This window comes from Macaca mulatta, chromosome 2 (genome assembly GCF_049350105.2).
Source record: "Macaca mulatta isolate MMU2019108-1 chromosome 2, T2T-MMU8v2.0, whole genome shotgun sequence".
Taxonomy (NCBI): domain Eukaryota; kingdom Metazoa; phylum Chordata; class Mammalia; order Primates; family Cercopithecidae; genus Macaca; species Macaca mulatta.
Genome location: NC_133407.1, coordinates 21,090,102 through 21,107,424, shown reverse-complemented (window position 1 = coordinate 21,107,424; position 17,323 = coordinate 21,090,102). Strand labels below are relative to the sequence as shown.

General features: G+C 36.7%; 1 protein-coding gene across 9 annotated transcripts in view; it reads right to left on the bottom strand.

Moving 5' to 3' along the window:
* The window catches only part of SLC4A7 (solute carrier family 4 member 7), a 107,275-nt gene that overhangs the window by 67,106 nt on the left and 22,846 nt on the right, over positions 1-17,323 (bottom strand). For all 9 annotated transcript variants that reach the window (XM_015132319.3, XM_077994140.1, XM_015132314.3 and 6 more), the window contains 2 exons: positions 10,930-11,011; positions 6,854-7,000 (listed from right to left, as the gene is read on the bottom strand). In XM_015132319.3, the coding sequence (XP_014987805.1) occupies positions 6,854-7,000; positions 10,930-11,011 (229 nt within the window). The remainder of the gene's footprint in view (positions 1-6,853; positions 7,001-10,929; positions 11,012-17,323) is intronic.

Here is a 17,323-nt window from a genome sequence, read left to right as displayed (position 1 = left end):
AGATGCACATCACCACACTCAGGTAATTTTTTATTTTTTGTTGTGACAGGGTTTTGCTTTGCTGCCTAGGCTGGTCTTGAACTCCTGGCTTCAAGCAATCCTCCTGCCTCAGTCTCCCAGTGTTAAAATTACAGGCATGCGTCAACATGTCTGGCTTCTTTAATGCATTTCTGCTTGGTAGTTTATATTCTTAGAGGAACTTGCCCATTTCATCTAAATTATCAATTTAGTTGCCACAAAGCCATCCATAATATTTCTTATTAGTTTGCTTTTTTTTTTTTTTTTTTTTTTGAGAGGGAGTCTCACTCTGTCACCCAGGCTGGAGTGCAGTTACACCATCTCGGCTTACTGCAATCTCCGCCTCCCAAGTTCAAGCGATTCTCCTGCCTCAGCCTCCCGAGTAGCTGGGATTACAGGCATGTGCCACCATACTTGGGTAATTATTTTTAGTAGAGACGGGGTTTCACCACGTTGGCCAGGCTGTTCTCGAACTCCTGATCTCAGGTGATCCACCTGCCTCAGCCTCCCAAAGTTCTGGGATTACAAGCATGAGCCACCACTCCCAGCATTGATTGTAGTTTTGAAGAATGGACTAAAATGTCATGTCCCTAATATTTTCACCCTTAATGAATTGTATCAGTTATCTTTTATATTAAATATTATATTGAATAGACCTTGTATATCTTTAGAGAAACATGATCTTTATTGAAACACAGAATAACCTATGTATCCCTCTATACTTTATATTCATATAAACAACTCCCAAATGGGTTTTATCCTTCCGAAAACATGAAAACGTGACGTCAAAAACTACAGCTCGCTTTTTTTTTTTTTTTTGAGACGGCGGCTCACTCCCAGGATGGAGTGCAGAGGCGCAAGTTTAGCCCACTAGCTTCTGCCTCTTGGGTTCAAGTGATTTTCGTGCCTCAGCTGGGATAACAGGCACGCCTGGCTAATTTTCGTGTTTTTGGTAGAGACCAGGGTTTCACTGTGTTGCCCAGGCTGGTCTCAAACCCCTGAGCTCAAACAATCCGCCCGCCTTGGCCTCCCAAAGTGCTGGTGTTGCAGACAAAACTGGGTTCTTGTCACATGGCAGGGAAAGATCAGGCACGCAGACACTTTGAAAGGAGTCCTGCTAACAGGCTGTCCACCTCACCAACTGAATTCCTGATTACTATCCAGGAACAGGAGGGGCCAGGCTGTTCCCTTCTGCAAATGGCGCGAACTTTTCACTGCTGCACCCCATCTTTCCAGTGCTTGTAGACTGTCTTGGGAGCCGTTTTTACTTGGTTGTCTCACTAGGATTATAGGCATTAGCCACCGCTCTGGGCATTTTTTCTTTCTTTTTTTCTTTTTTTGAGGTGGAGTTTCCCTCTGTCACCCAGGCTGGAGTGCAGTGGTAAGATCTCAGGTCACTGCAACCTGCGCCTCCCAGGTTCAAGCGATTCTCCTGTCTCAGCCTTCCAGTAGCTGGGACTACAGGCGCGCGCCAACACTCCCGGTTGATTTTTTATTTTTAGTAGAGACGAGGTTTCACCATGTTGGCCAGGCTGGTCTCGAACTCCTGACCTCAAGTGATCCACCCGCTTCGGCCTCTCAAAGTGGTGGAATAACTGCGACCGGCCCTCTAATTAGTTTTCTAATTTCTGTGGGATGTATACTGAAATTTTCTAATACTGGTCATTTGTGGGGGCTTTTTGTCCTCTGATCAATCTGGCTTTACAGTTATCAATTTTAATAATCTTTTTTCAACGTACCAGATTTAGCTCTGATTGAGGTCTTGCTATTGTTTTTTTCTGATTTTTACTTTATTCATTCTCCTTCAATTTTGTTTCCCATCTTCTCCTTACAATTTGCCCTATATTTTTTCCTTAGTTTCTTAGGCTAGAAGTTTAAGTCCCTGATTTCAACTTTTCTTCTGTTCTAATATGAGGATTAAATGCTACAAATCTTTCTCTAAAGTACTGCTTTCGTTACATCTAACAAATCTGAATGTTAGACAGTCCTCACTCTGCACAGTACCATGTATAAATCGTGTACATATCAGAACTGTCCTTACTTGGTAAAAATCTATCTCAGTTACCTGCCTACACTATTTTCATTTTCAATGAGTTCGAAATATTTTCTAATTTCTGTTGTGATTATTTCTTTAACCCATGATTATTGAGAAGTATTTTCTTCAATTTCCAAATACCTAGGAATTATTCTTGATGACATTTCTAGTTTAATTCTATTGTAATCAGAGAACATACTTTCACTTCTTTTAAATTATACTGAGACTTGTTTTATGGACTAGAATATGATCTTGGTAAATATTCCATTTGCACTTATAGAGGATGTATTCTGCTGTCCTTGGGTGAAGTGTTTTATAAATGTCAGTATCAGTCTGGTTGGGCAGTGTTATTCAGGTCTTCCATATCCTTATTAATATTCTGTTTGTTTATTCTGTTAGAGAGGAGAGCTAAAATCTCCAACTCTAATTGTGGATTGATCTATTTCCAATTTTATCATGTATTCTGCACCTGTTGTTATATGCATACACATTCAGGCTTATTACATTCTGATTCTGGCTATCTGATTCTCATGAGCCATTATATGTTTTCTTTATGTTTCTTCTTGGGTTTTGTTCAGTTCCTTGGATCTATGAGTTCAATGTTTTCATTAAGTTTGAAAATTCTTCAACTATAATTTTTTCAAGTACCTTTTCTGATACCTTCCTTTCTGGGATTCCAGTCATACATGTTAGACTACATGATACTGTCCCACAAATTATTTATGCTCCCTTCATTCTTTTTCAGTCAGTTCATTCTCTGTGTTTCATTTTGGATAGCTGCCATCACTGTCTTCAAAACCACAGATTACTTTTTTTTCCTGCTGTAGCAAATCTTCAGTTAATCCTATCCAGCGTGTTTTCCATTTCAGATGTTGTATTTTTTCCTCTCTAGAATTTCCATTTGGGGCTTCCTCCTATTTTCAATAGCTCTCTTTAACACAATCATATTCTTCTCTATCCTTTTGAGCATATTTATTCTAGTTGCTTTAACATTCTTATTTTCTAATTCAATCAACTCTGCCATTTCTAGATCTGTCTTATTAATTTATGTTTCTCCTGGTTTTGGTTCATACTTTCCTGCTTCTTTATATCCCTGATAATTTTTGGATTCCAGATATTGGGAATTTAACATGGTCAGGTGACAGATTTTATCTTCTTTCTTTTAGTAGTGTAATACTTTGCCCTGGCATACAGTTAACTTAATTCTTTCAAGACCTGCCTTTAAGAATTTTTAAAGCAGATTCACTGCAGTCTTTAGTGTAAAACTAATCTAGACTCACTACTAAGGCCAGAGCCTCCTGAGAACTCTATCCATTACCCTGTATATGTCGAAGTCTTTCCACTGTGGCTGAAGGGAACACAAACTATTCACAGTCTTGTGTGAAAGTACAGAAACTGCTTATACTACTGCTATTTTCTGGTAGGTTTTTCCCAGGCCACAGGTAAGTTTCCTCTCAAACATGGCTAGACCAGTGATCAGCCGAACACTCAAAAGGATCCTTCTTCAGATCTTTGGAACTCTTGAGTATTCTCTGCTCTCTTGAACTCAACACCTCAAATTCTAGCCTCTTTTACCTCCCCAAATTCCAATCTATGCTCCTCAACTCTAGGTTCTGTTTGAGTTCCCCTCCCTGTGCTGTGGCCTGGAAACTGTCTCTCGGTAATAAGCTCAGGTCATCATAGGTATTATCTCACTTGCTTCTTCCCTCTCAGAAATCAAAGTCCTGTGCTGCTTTTTGTACAATGTCTTAAAACTACTGTTTCATATATTTTATCTGGTTTTCCAACTACTTTAAATGGGATGGCAGTTACAAACTTTCAGTTATTAGAAAAATGAATTCTGGGGATCTAATAATGTACAACATGATGACTATAGTTAATAATATTGTAATGGCGGAGCACAGTGGCTCACGCCTGTAATCCCAGCACTTTGGGAGGCTGAGGCGGATCACTTGAGGTCAGGAGTTCGAGACCAGCCTGACCAACATGGTGAAATCCTGTCTCTACTAAAAATACAAAAAAAAAAAAAAAAAAAAAATTCGCCTTGCGTGGTGGAGGGCACCTGTAATCCCAGCTACTTGGGAGGTTGAGGCAGGAGAATCGCCTGAACCTGGGAGGCGGAGGTTGCAGTGAGCTAAGATCACACCACCGCACTCCAGCCTGGGCAAAAGAGAAAGGCTCAGTCTCAAAAAAAAAAAAAAAAAAGAAAAGAAAAAAATGTATTGTACCCTTGAAATCTGCTAAGAGAGTAGACTTTAGTTGTGTGTGTTCTCACTATACACAGTAAAAGGCAACTATATGAGGTTAAGGATGTGTTAATTAACTTGATTTGATAATCATTTAACAATGTATATGTGTACATATATATATAAATCATACTGTACACCTTAAATGTATACAAATTTTATTTGTTAATTATATCTCAATAAAGCTAAAGGAAAATGCAATGGAAAACAGTCCCCAAATAGGAATAATTATTAAAATAAAATGGGGAGAAAATTTAATCCCTGTTATTCCATCCTGTTTAGAAGCAAAGTCCTGTGTAATCCCTTTAGAGAGCCGAAACGAAAAGACTTCATTTTTAGCACTTTCTCAGATACAAATTGGTAGTTAAAAACTTCAGGGACATAAATCTTTTCTAGGAATAGTTATTCCTTTGAAAAGTCAAATATTTTCTTCATTATAATCTATTTTTGAAGCCCCTATACTTACACTTTTAATCCCATATCCTAGTTTAAAACATCAAACCACATACTTAGGTGAACATATCTAAGAGTTAAGTAACAACATTTCTGTCCGGAAAAATACTGTGTGCCTTTTTAACTCAGTATGAATAAGAGAAGCATACTGATCCATTCACCCACAGAAGAATCCAGGATATCCTAAACTGAATGGCTGCAACGTACAGCACAGTTTTTTACTGTTTAAGTATATTTTACTTCTAAATTACTTAGTATCATCAAAAAAAGTTCACTAGTGACCCTTTCTAAATTCAGTGTTTGTTTTTCCTTTGCTAGCTACATGACGACTTAGTATTATATTTACTAGATTTACTAGGTCATCAGTATCTCTTAGTAGAGTTTCTTGGTATTTTTTTGAAACGGAGTCTCGCTCTGTCACCCAGGCTAGAGTGCAGTGGTACGATCTCTGCTCACTGCAACCTCTGCCTCTTGGGTTCAAGCAATTCTCTGCCTCAGCCTCCCAAATATCTGGGATTACAGGTGCCCACCACCATGCCCAGCTAACTTTTTTTTTTTTTTTGTATTTTTAGTAGAGACGAGGTTTCACCATGTTGGCCAGGCAGGTCTTGAACTCCTGACCTCGTGATCCACCCGCCTCAGCCTCCCAAAGTACTGGGATTACAAGCGTGAGCCACTGCGCCCGGCCTAGTACAGTTTAATAGATTCCTGTCAGTCTTGCTGGGCTAAAGTTTCCTGATCTATAAAATGAATTTAACATCTGTATTTTTAAAATGCTAAGATAGTTATATATTAAAAATACTAAGACGGTTAAATATAAGACCATTTGTCTAGGGCTTAATAGAATGTTTAGACACATAATTTGCACTTTAGATTTTACTATGCCATCAGTATTTTCTTTCCTATGTTCATGCAGTAACTATATTATACATAATATTTTTTTCTTTGCCTTTTCACAAAAACTTTCTTTTAGCGTAGCACGCGAGTGCCTATAGGATGTGGCTCACATAGCTTTCTTCACTAGAAAGCACTCACTAGGACCCAGGATGTACAGATGGCCTTATACTAATAATGCCCTGTATGCCAACTAAGTATAATGTCTAAGAATCCTCCTCAGGTTTTACAGCCTTTTTTTTTTGGCTCTCTCCTTTCCTACTCTCAGGGCCACTTAAAACATGGCTATCTATGCTTATCATCAGATAACAGTCTTGTCCCTGTTTTTCTTTCTGATTTCTATTGGTACCACTAACTTCTCTGCTTTCAAGTAACAAACAAAAAAACCCTGTCCTTTTATATAACTAATATTATCAAATAAGAATACTCTTTTTTGCACAGAAAACCAAGTAATCCAGCCTAGTGGATAAAATCTTCTGGCCAAAACTGTGGTGTAAGAAGGAAAAAAACAGCCAGGCATGGTGGCTCACACCTGTAATTCCAGCACTTTGGGAAGCTGAGGCAGGTGGATCACTTGAGGTCAGGAGTTCAAGACCAGTCTGGCCAACATGGTGAAACCCCATCTCTACTAAAAACATAAAAATTAGCCAGGCATGGTAGTGTGTGCCTGTAATCCCAGCTAATTGGGAGGCTGAGGCACAAGAATTGTTTAAACCCTGGAGGTAGACGTTGCAGTGAGCCGAGATCATTACCACTGCACTCCAACCCAGGCTGGGTGACAGAGCAAGACTCCATCTCAAAAAAAAAAGAAGGAGAAAAACTTTAATCACTTCCATGACAGCCTCAGCATTCCCAATGTATATCCATTGCATATGTAAGTAATTAAATATATAGTAGAGGAAAGAAAATGAAACACTACTAAATTTGAGCCTAAGTGACTAGGCATAACTTTTACAATTCCAAGGATGGGATACAATGAAGAAAACAAAGTCCTTTATTTTTTCACTTATACCAAAGAGATTTTGACCTATAAAGATTTTTCTTATATAAAAAAAAATTCTTACTTCAATTGGTATTCCCCAATGTATACAATGTGACTACATTACTGCAGACACACAATTTTTAAGAGAAAATATTCAATTAAAAGAAAATACTTTCCAGGAAAATAGGAACTTCAAACTGTTAAAGAAGAACTGTTTTCTCTTACCATAAGAAGGAGATTCCCGTCCATCTTCTTTATCGGATTCTTTATCTTTTCTTCTCCGGTGGTGATGTTTGTGTCCGCGATGCCTATGACGCCGACGACTCTCTTTACTAAATGGGACGTGAACACCAATATATACAGCTCTATGACCTATTAAAAGGTTCAGAAACATTACTAGCTTTCCAAAAGAGAAAAAAAGTGATATATACAAAAGTACTCCAAAATCTACTCTGATAAAGAATATAAGTTCACGTAATTAACAATGGTAGTCTCCAGTTATTTCTCTTATTTTACAAAGCACTACACAGAATATTATGCCCAGGGCTAATATCACTGACAGATGATTACACTAAATCTACAAATCACTTATGTAAGTATTTGCACATCTAAAAAGATATCTTTTGTTTGTTTGTTTGTTTTTGTATTTTTACTAGAGACAGGGTTTCACCATGTTGGTCAGGCTGGTCTTGAACTCCTGATCTCATGATCCGCCCACCTCAGCCTCCCAAAGTGCTGGGATTACAGGCGTGAGCCACTGCGCCCGGCTTAAAAAGATATCTTAAGAAGGAAGAGCTTAGATCACCTGAAATCATACTATGTAGACATATATATGTGTGTGTGTGTGTGTGTGTGTGTGTGTGTGTGTGTGTGTGTGTGTATATATATATATTTTTTTTTTTTTTTTTGAGACGGAGTCTCACTCTGTCGCCCAGGCTGGAGTGCAGTGGCCGGATCTTGGCTCACTGCAAGCTCTGCCTCCCAGGTTTACACCATTCTCCTGCCTCAGCCTCCCGAGTAGCTGGGACTACAGGCGCCCACCACCTCGCCCGGCTAGTTTTTTGTATTTTTTTAGTAGAGACGGGGTTTCACCGGGTTAGCCAGGATGGTCTCGATCTCCTGACCTCGTGATCTGCCTGTCTCGGCCTCCCAAAGTGCTGGGATTACAGGCTTGAGCCATCGCGCCCGGCCTGTAGACATATATTTATTCCATCTACATTTATGGCCAACCATAGTTACTAGAGGTCCTTAAGAGATACATTTTAATAACAATTAAATACATATAATAAATATAACATATAAATATTTAAAAATATTTATTTACTAACTTTTTAGTTTAAAAAAAAATCAATAAAGACCAAAATAAAAATAAAGTCCAAATTACTGAGAGCTACATTAAATGTAAATAATCCAAATAAAGGGTAGAAACTGTCAGTTTAGATAAAAAAGCAGTAAGTAAAGTTATTGTACGCTTTTTAACTAGAAAAAGCTACCACTGATATTGCATTATCCTAACTTTGCAGTATAACAACAAAATAGTTACGAAAGGCAGTCTCTGCTTTTGCCCACTAGATGAAACTGAATCAGGAAAACCACAGAGCTAGGAGCACTATGTCAAATATCAAATGAGTGTTCAGTGAAGAGGGATGTGAAGTACAAGGTCAACTAATCTGCAACTATGTACACAATTTAAAATGTTAATAGGCTGAAATACAAATGATTAATGACATTCTTTTCCTAAAAAATTCCGTAAGATGGTCAGAAAATAAGTACTTCAAGAAACTTAGGACTGCCATCTTTATATGTGGTTTGAATGTACAGTTGATCCTCATTATTCATGGGATTCCATATTTGCGAAGTTGCTGACTCACTAACATTTACTTGTAACCACAAAATCAATACTTATAGAGATTTCATGCCATTTTTCAGACAGGCACAGAGCAGTATAAAATTTGCGTTGCCCGACACTCATGTACCCAGGTAAGGCTGAAAAATGTGATACTCTGACATCTTATTTCAGCTGCCAATATATTAATCTCATAAAGTAAATAATCACCTTTTAAATTAAAAGAGGGACAACGTAACAAAACATATTGAACTAAAATGATTTGTTTAAACATCTTCCAGTACTCAGCCTAGCAGATGGTAAGTACTCGATAAATGTCTATGGAATTAAATCTCAACTACCATAAAACAAAAATTCCAAATGTAAAAGCTAATTATACAGGGTTTCTTTTTGGAATTATAGATACGTTTTGAGAATTAGACAGTGGCATTGGTTGCATAACATAGTGAACACATTAAAAAAAATTGTATACTTTAAAATGGTCAATTTTATATTATGTGAATCTCAATTAAAAAGTAATAAGAAATAAATACAACAAAACAATTTTATTTTAATGAAACTATTTCCTTCAGAACATAAAGAAAAGTGGAAATTAAAGAGTCAAATTCCCATTACTGCACTGGGAATTACAAAGTTGTTCTTCCAATTAGTACTAATGAGTCTTGGCACAGAAGCCCCAATGCACCAAGATAAAAATAAATGCTATGAGTGTGCAGTTTAGAAAGACTAGATAAAATAAATAAAAACACACTAGAATCCAAAGATTGGTTGATTAAGGTTTATTGTGTTTTCTTCTTTTACAATTGCCTCCAGTGTCCTGTTGTAATTTTTTCCTTTTTCTTTCCTTTTTCTTCTGCCCTTACTTTATTCTATCAAGACCGTATTTACTCGAACTCTCTTAGATAAACTTAATCTATCCCTCAAACTTGATACCAAACTTATAGATGTGCACAAAGTATGCAGAGCTTAGTGCCTGTGATAACCAAAGGAAGCGAAGGAACATTCAGGTTACATATAGGTGAGGGGTGACATTAAACATTAAATATATTACTGTACATTTGAATTAGTAAAATTACTGCTAAAAATTTTAACCTCCCTAGCTCCTATAATTCACAGGATCTAACAATAAGCTTCGAGATAACTGAAGTTCTTTTTGGAAACCCTAACAAGCCTAGACTCTTACAGCCAATCTTTAGAGTTAAAAAAAAAAAAAATCTTTTAGAGTTAAAAAAAAACAAATCTTACAATATAAATGAAAACATTTACAACATAAATGAAACTTTCTCTTTTTTTAAATAAACAATAACTCAATATAGTAGTAGCTCTCACAAAAGAGTTAAACTTAAGGATATAGTTCCTAAAAACATCCCCCAAAAATGTCTATCAAAATATTTGCCATGAACACCACCTCAACCATGTGTTCATGGTTAACATCATCAATAGTAAGTCATGTTGATATCATACACAGATATGGTGCACTGAAAAGGGAACGTTACTTCTGTAGTATGCTTCCCAAATATCCATAACCTCCACCTATTCATGCCATAACATCATACTAAACCCAAACTGAGAAACACTGTACAAAATATCTAACCACTACTTTTCAAAAGTGTCAAGGTCATGAAAAACAAAAAAAGAATGAGAAACTGGTATAGATTAGGAGACTGAGGAGACTTGTAACTAAATGTACTGTTACAGATCCTAAACTGGATCAACTGAATCCTAGAACAGAAAAGGCCATTAGTGGAAAAACTAGTGAAGCCTAAATAAAATCTGTGGTTTAACAGTAACCTAGTAATTAGTCAGATTCTAATTAGTAATTAACCAATGTTAATTTCTTCATTTACACAAACGTATGATGGCTGCGCAAAATGTTAACATTAGGAGAAACTGGGTGAAGTGCACGGAGGAACTATGTGCTTTCTTTGCAGCTATTCCGTAAATCTAAAATTATTTTCAAAAGAAAAGAAACCATTTGCCAGGACTTCTTCCTGTCTAAGGAAGAAAGATGGGCAAGTAACTCAGTTGCTCTACAACTCTATGCAGAGGTTATTGCAACATTTTAAAAGGCTAATGTAACACCTATAAAATGAATGCTGAGATGACAACAAATGATAACTGTCGTTTATTAGTCTGGCACTCTAGTGTACTCATAACACAAATTATTTAGCCTGCTAGAAATGAAAAAAATAAGAGTTAACTAATTTTGTGACTGTGTCCTTTCAGTCTTCCAAGTTAAGGTAATTAATGGTAACCATCACTAAATTTTGAAAAGCATTCTGAACTCTATCTTTTGCCAATACTTTCAAGTGGCACTCTTCTAAATGTATGCTTTACCTTACAACAATAACAAAAAAAACTCAACAAATATGAGGTAAAACTTAAAAGGATACTTACAAACATTAATTAGTAATTTATCCTGCTAAGCAAAGTAAGCTATTTTAAATCAACTTACTTTCTAGTTCTTCTTTTTCAAACTTGGTGTTCACAGTTGAGCTAGTTTTGCCAAGATCCACAACAGCTTCTTCATCAGGACCCTAAAAACAAATAATTCTCATTAACTCATGAGATAACAATCAATTGAGGACCTATTATATGCATCCTTTGAAATGGCAACAAAATATAAAACAGACTGCTTTCTCTCAAATAACTGAACTCTTATTACAGCTAACTGCATTCTTTTAAAATTACGTTTATAGGCTTTTTAAATCCACAGAAGATCATTCAAAAGTCTCATAGTAAGAAGTGAAATGGCAAAGATTTTTAAATGGATTTCCATGCAAATACTAAATAACTGGTAATATATTCATTTCATCCTCAAAAGACAGACCTTCCAGGGTCAGAGATTAAAGAAAATGTGATGTGAGGGGAATCCTTAGATGTCAACATGGAATGCTTTCTTTCTTGATCTTTGCTCTTAAGTCTCCTAAATAACAGGAAACAGTTATACCGGATTGAATTATGGTCAAACATAAAATTGTCAAAAATGAGCAGACTCAACATGTAGTACCACTTTAACTGATTAATCAAGGGCTAACAAAAGTTAAAAGAACTTTTTCTTTTCCCCTAAAGTAAAATGCATGCCAAAATTTAACCTCTAGGGAAATTCTAGCTTCAGTTGTGGAAATCCCACCTTCATAATTTTGTTCTCTTTTCAGTTCAACAAAAAGACTAAACATATTTATTATAAAATGTAGAGGCTATTTTTAAAAGGATAAAATTCTAGCTTTAACTTCCCTTCTCAAGTTGCAATAACTTTCAAAAGGACATTCTAATCATTAACTACTTATTATTAACTTATTATGCACAAGACTCTATGCCACTGCTAGAGAGAGAAGAACAAATACCCTTCCCTCAAAAAGTCTTTGAAGCCGAGCGAGGTTGCTCACACCTGTAATTGCATCACTTTGGGAGGCCAAGGTGGGTGGATCACCTGAGGCTGGAGTTCGAGACCAGCCTGACCAACATAGAGAAACCCCGTCTCCACTAAAAATACAAAATGAGCCGGGTGTGGTGGTGCGTGCCTGTAATCCCAGCTACTCAGGAGGCTGAGGCAGGAGAATCGCTTAAACCCGGGAGGCAGAGGTTTTGGTAAGCCAAGATCGTGCCACTGCACTCCAGCCTGGGCAACAAGAGCGAAACTCTGCCTAAAAAACAAAAAAAAAGTTTTTGAAATCTAGTCCTGGTTTCTAGCCGGACCAGCTACAGCTTGCTCTGGACCCATGCCCAGCATGGGGCTACTGGAGTTATGCAGGGAAACCCTTGCTGACCTCTACCAGAGCTGGCTAGGCACTTCCACACTTTTTCACAATGCATACAAAGTAAATTGAGATACAACTGTTGCTGCTATGGAAACCCTCAGTGTCCAAATTCTCAGTAAGTAAACTCAGGAACTGAACTATTTGATTAAATTTTCAAATAAATTCCTTGCTATCCAAACTACCACTACTGACTTACCTAAAACTCAGAACAGGAAACAGTATATTAAGAAAATGCAGATCTTCTGATATCCAAATTTACTTTCTAAAGGCTAGATATCCAAACTGTATATCAAATACATTTGGATATCAGGACATACATGTATACGACTCTGAATGATTCTTCAATTTAATATAGGTAACAGATGTTAAATGACTTGCTATAGTTCCATATTTAAAGGAGTGGGAGCAGGCCATGTAGACCATGAGACAATTTCATACAATGGACTAAGAAGATGGGCTGGGTGTGGTGGTTCACACCTGAAATCCCAATACTTTGGGAGGCTGAAGTAGGAGTATCACTTGAGTCCAGGAGTTTGAGACCAGCCTGAACAACATAGCAAGAACCCCATCTCCATTTATTTAATACAATTTTTAATTAAAAGGAAACTTAAGGCTAGGGACGGTGGCTCACATCTGTAATCCCAATACTTTGGGAGGCCGAGGTTGGTGCATCACCTGAGGTCAGGAGTTCGACACCAGCCTGGCCAATGTGGCAAAACCCCATCTCTACTAAAAACGAAAAAATTAGCCAGGCATGGTGGCAGGCACCTGTAACCCCAGCTACTCAGGAGGCTGAGGCAGGAGAATCACTTGAACCCAGGAGGCAGAAGTTGCAGTCAGCCAAGACCACGTCACTGCACCCCAGCCTGGGAGACAAAGACTCCATCTCAAGAAAGAAAAAAAAAATTTTTTTAATAAAAAACGAGACAGACAAATTAATCAAGTCACTTTACAGCATTCACTTCCTCAGCAACAAGGAAAAGCCAAAGTAGGAAACCAAACCAAACCCCAAAAGTGCAAGAATGAATAATAATTTCCATCCATCAACCAAGTCATATTCTAAAATCTTTAGCTACATGTTCCAATGACTTCATGTCATTTAGTCTCTGAACATGCACAGGTACAAAAGATAAGCTCTCCTAAGTAAAAAGGCACAGAAGTTGCATCCTGAGAGGTAGCATACTGCCTATTCTAAAAGGGATTAACTGCTCCCATTCCAAACTTTCATTTAGGTTGCACAATTGCCAGGATATGAAGCAAAACAATTAACTCTCACCTTCAAATAACAACAAAAAAGACTCAAAAACAGCTTAAGTTATATAATCTCACAACACTTATAAATATATTATTTACTATACTTATTTAAAATACACATAACCTTTGACCTCTAAATATCTATCATAGATAAATGCTCCCACATGTACCAAACATGACATGTTAAAAAAAAAAAAAAAAGAGCACATCATCTCATGGTCTACACAGGCTGCTCCCACTACATACTGTCTGTGAAGTCTTGGGCAAGAGAAAGTTCAACTTCTCTGAACTTTCATTTTCACTGAGGCATTGTTTCCAATATTTAAAAAAATGAAGCAAAAATGTGTGCCAATAGTAAGGAGACAATCTCAAACCAAGGAGTGCTAGGAAACAGTTTGAGAAACCAGACTCAAAAAAAAATGGAAGTAGATCTATATGTCCTGGTAAGAAAAGGTCTCAAAGATATCTGTTTAGTGCAAAAGCACATTGTAGTGAATAAGATCAAGTTTATGTTAAAAATATTTACAAGACTAAACCAAAATTTTATTTCCATACACATGTTTTCATATGTATTTCTTTGTATTAAGTAAAAAGCAGCAGAAAAGGCTTGATGGGATCCACACCAAATTCTTAACTCCTCGTTTCTGGAAAGGGAACTGGGTTTGAATGGAAGCCAAGTTAGAATATTAATTTATTGTTATCGTTACGGTTTTCAATAAGAATGTTTTCATGTGTAACTTGCATAACTAAATTTTTTTTTTTTTTTTTTGGAGACAGTCTCATTCTGTCGCCCAGGCTGAAGGGCAGCTTTTGGGAGGCCGAAGCAGGCAGATCCCTTGAGGTCAAGAGTTCAAGACCAGCCCCGCCAACATGGCGAAACCCTGTCTCTACTAAAAACACAAAAATTAGCTGAGTGCAGTAGAGCGTGCCTTTAATTCCAGTTACTTGGCTCGAACCCAGGCAGTGGAGGTTGCAGTGAGCGCACAGAGTGCCACTGCACTCTAGCCTGGGCAACAGAATGAGACCTTGTCTCAAAAAAAACAAAAAACAAAACCTAGTTCATAAATTTAAAAACCCAGCATCAACACATTATAAAATCAAAATTCAATTCAACATGCAAACTCCAGTAAAATCAAATCTAGTTTTGTGAGAAACAGATTTAGGCCTTCATAAGATATTTTACTAATTCCTCTCATAGTTATTTATCTTGCCTGAAAAAGCAAAATCCACAATTTAAATTTTTGTTGGTCAATCAAAAACAACACCTAACATGCCAAAGGCAAAGTATTAGGGAAAAAAGATGTTCAAATATTCCTTTAAAATATATTGTAAATCTAGTCTAACATCCTTTTGACACCCTGAGGTTTACAAAAATTCATTAAAACAGCCATCAGAGATCCCCGTCACAAATTAATTTTTCCATTATATAAGACATATGACTATAGTATAAAGTAATGCCTCCCATAAATTATGATTAACCATATGGAGTAATTTCACAGTTATCGAACACTTTAGCTTCAAAACACACTTAACCATTAAGATAAAGTGATTTCTTTCCTAATATTTTAACCAAATAATTTTTAAAGACTCATTCAAGTAATATTAACTAACCAAAGAGTGAGTTTTATAGAAGAATAAAGATGCTACAAATATTTTTAACTTTACACAAGGAATTACTCTTCAACAGATGACTTCCACACCCAAGGACACAGAGGATGATACTATTCTAAGCCAGTGCTAATAAGCCTGACATTTCTTCAAGCTTCACTATTAAACTCTGATTCAAATTTGTTTGTAAATAAAAGACAAGATCATAATTAGGTACATACAGGTAACTTCTTCTCCAGACGAAATCTTTCCATAGTAATATAGAAATGCCTTGTTTCTGATGATGTAATGCAGTAAGTCTCTTGAAGATTCCAGGGACAGTGAGCACATATCTGATTTAGGTCACTGTGCTTTGCAGAGATGAACTCTTCTAAGTTACTTTTATGGTACAGCCAATCACCGTGTTCTAAGTTACCTAATCTTCCAAGCTAATAACTACAACTTACACAGGGTCACAGCATAACAAATTTGGAAAGTAATATATACATTTAGTTATAAGTAAAAATACCAAGAGGAATGCAGCAATCCGTTTTCAACTAAAACCTTTCTGCAATGTTATACAAGAGTGTATACTCTAAGAATATATGTGGATGGACGTGTGAGAGTATGGTTTATAATTATTTTAACCAAAAACCAAAGTATTAACATGGACAATAGCTAGAAAAAAAAAAATAAGTAGCACCCCTCTAACTACTGGACTTGGGATTCTCTACATTCTTAAAAATTCCTAAGACCTCAAAGGGCCTTTGTTTATACAAGTTACCACATCAGGATTAAAACAGAAAACTTCAAAGTAGTTATTCAGAATTACTTAAACCATAATAAAGCCATTACATGTTAATATACATAACACTGTAATGAAAATAACTTTTCAAAAGCAAGATAAAACTTAAGAGGAATACCTCTGTTTTACATTTTTACAAATCTCTTCAACTATCTAACTTAATAGAAGACAACTGGATTCTCATATCTACTTCTGCAGTCAATCTGATGTGATCCACCCTTGGTTAAAGCACATTTAAAAATCCAGATTCACACAGATATTCTGCTGGAAAGGGGAGGCATATTTCAATATTCTCTTCAGGTAGTTATGGACATTCCTCTTTGATACTTCATCAAACTCAACAAGTATATTGTTTCTTTTTTTTTTTTTTTTTTTGAGACGGAGTCTGGCTCTGTCGCCGGGGCTGGAGTGCAGTGGCCGGATCTCAGCTCACTGCAAACTCCGCCCCCCGGGTTTACGCCATTCTCCTGCCTCAGCCTCCCGCGGGGACTACAGGCGCCCGCAGAGACGGGGTTTCACCGTGTTCGCCAGGATGGTCTCGATCTCCTGACCTAGTGATCCGCCCGTCTCGGCCTCCCAAAGTGCTGGGATTACAGGCTTGAGCCACCGCGCCCGAAAAAGTTAGTTGCAACGTAGAATCTGAAACTATTCCAAATGAACATTTTATACATTGTTACATCAAAATTCATTTGTCTACTATGCACTTTGAATGGATCTCTCACATGTTCCGAACGTATGTGTTCACTGGGTATTAGAGCTTTTCCATATGTCACATTTCATTAAACAATATCAAAATTTTTAAAAAATCACACTTGTTAATAATATCACCAACAATCTCTTAAGTCTAAGTATTCAGAAATTGTCAAAGTCAGGTTAGCAGATGCAAGTTTTCCAAAATTCTAACTTTTGCCTGAAAGCTGGAATTATTATCATGGGTAAAAATACTATCAGTTGTTTTTTTTTTTTTTAAGTTACAACTTCGCTTCATTCATTTTTGACAAAATATCTGTCAAATGCCCACGTATGATTAACCATAGTCTGTCAGTTTTTCTTTCAGGTAAAAACGGTGTTCCATGAAAATAACAGCTAGATGAGCTCACAATTCAGGCAATTAACCAGTGATTTTTCTCCAAACAATCATTCTATTTGGATACACAGCAGAAATGTTTTTACGAATGCTTATTTTGTCATTCAGAATATTAAAGCAATACACAAAGGCAAAAATTTAATAAGATAATTAGTTTTTACTGCTTCATCAAAGTGCTCTTTGTATATATAGATTTGCTTCTTGGTACCCTCAATTCTATAAGGTAGCAAAATAGATGATATTTAATATTTTCTATAAAAATATCTATATTCCACAGCTAAAGTCTTACTACCCAGCTCATCCTGGAGAATTCACTGATGACGTGCACAAAATAAGTAACACAATAAGAAATTAT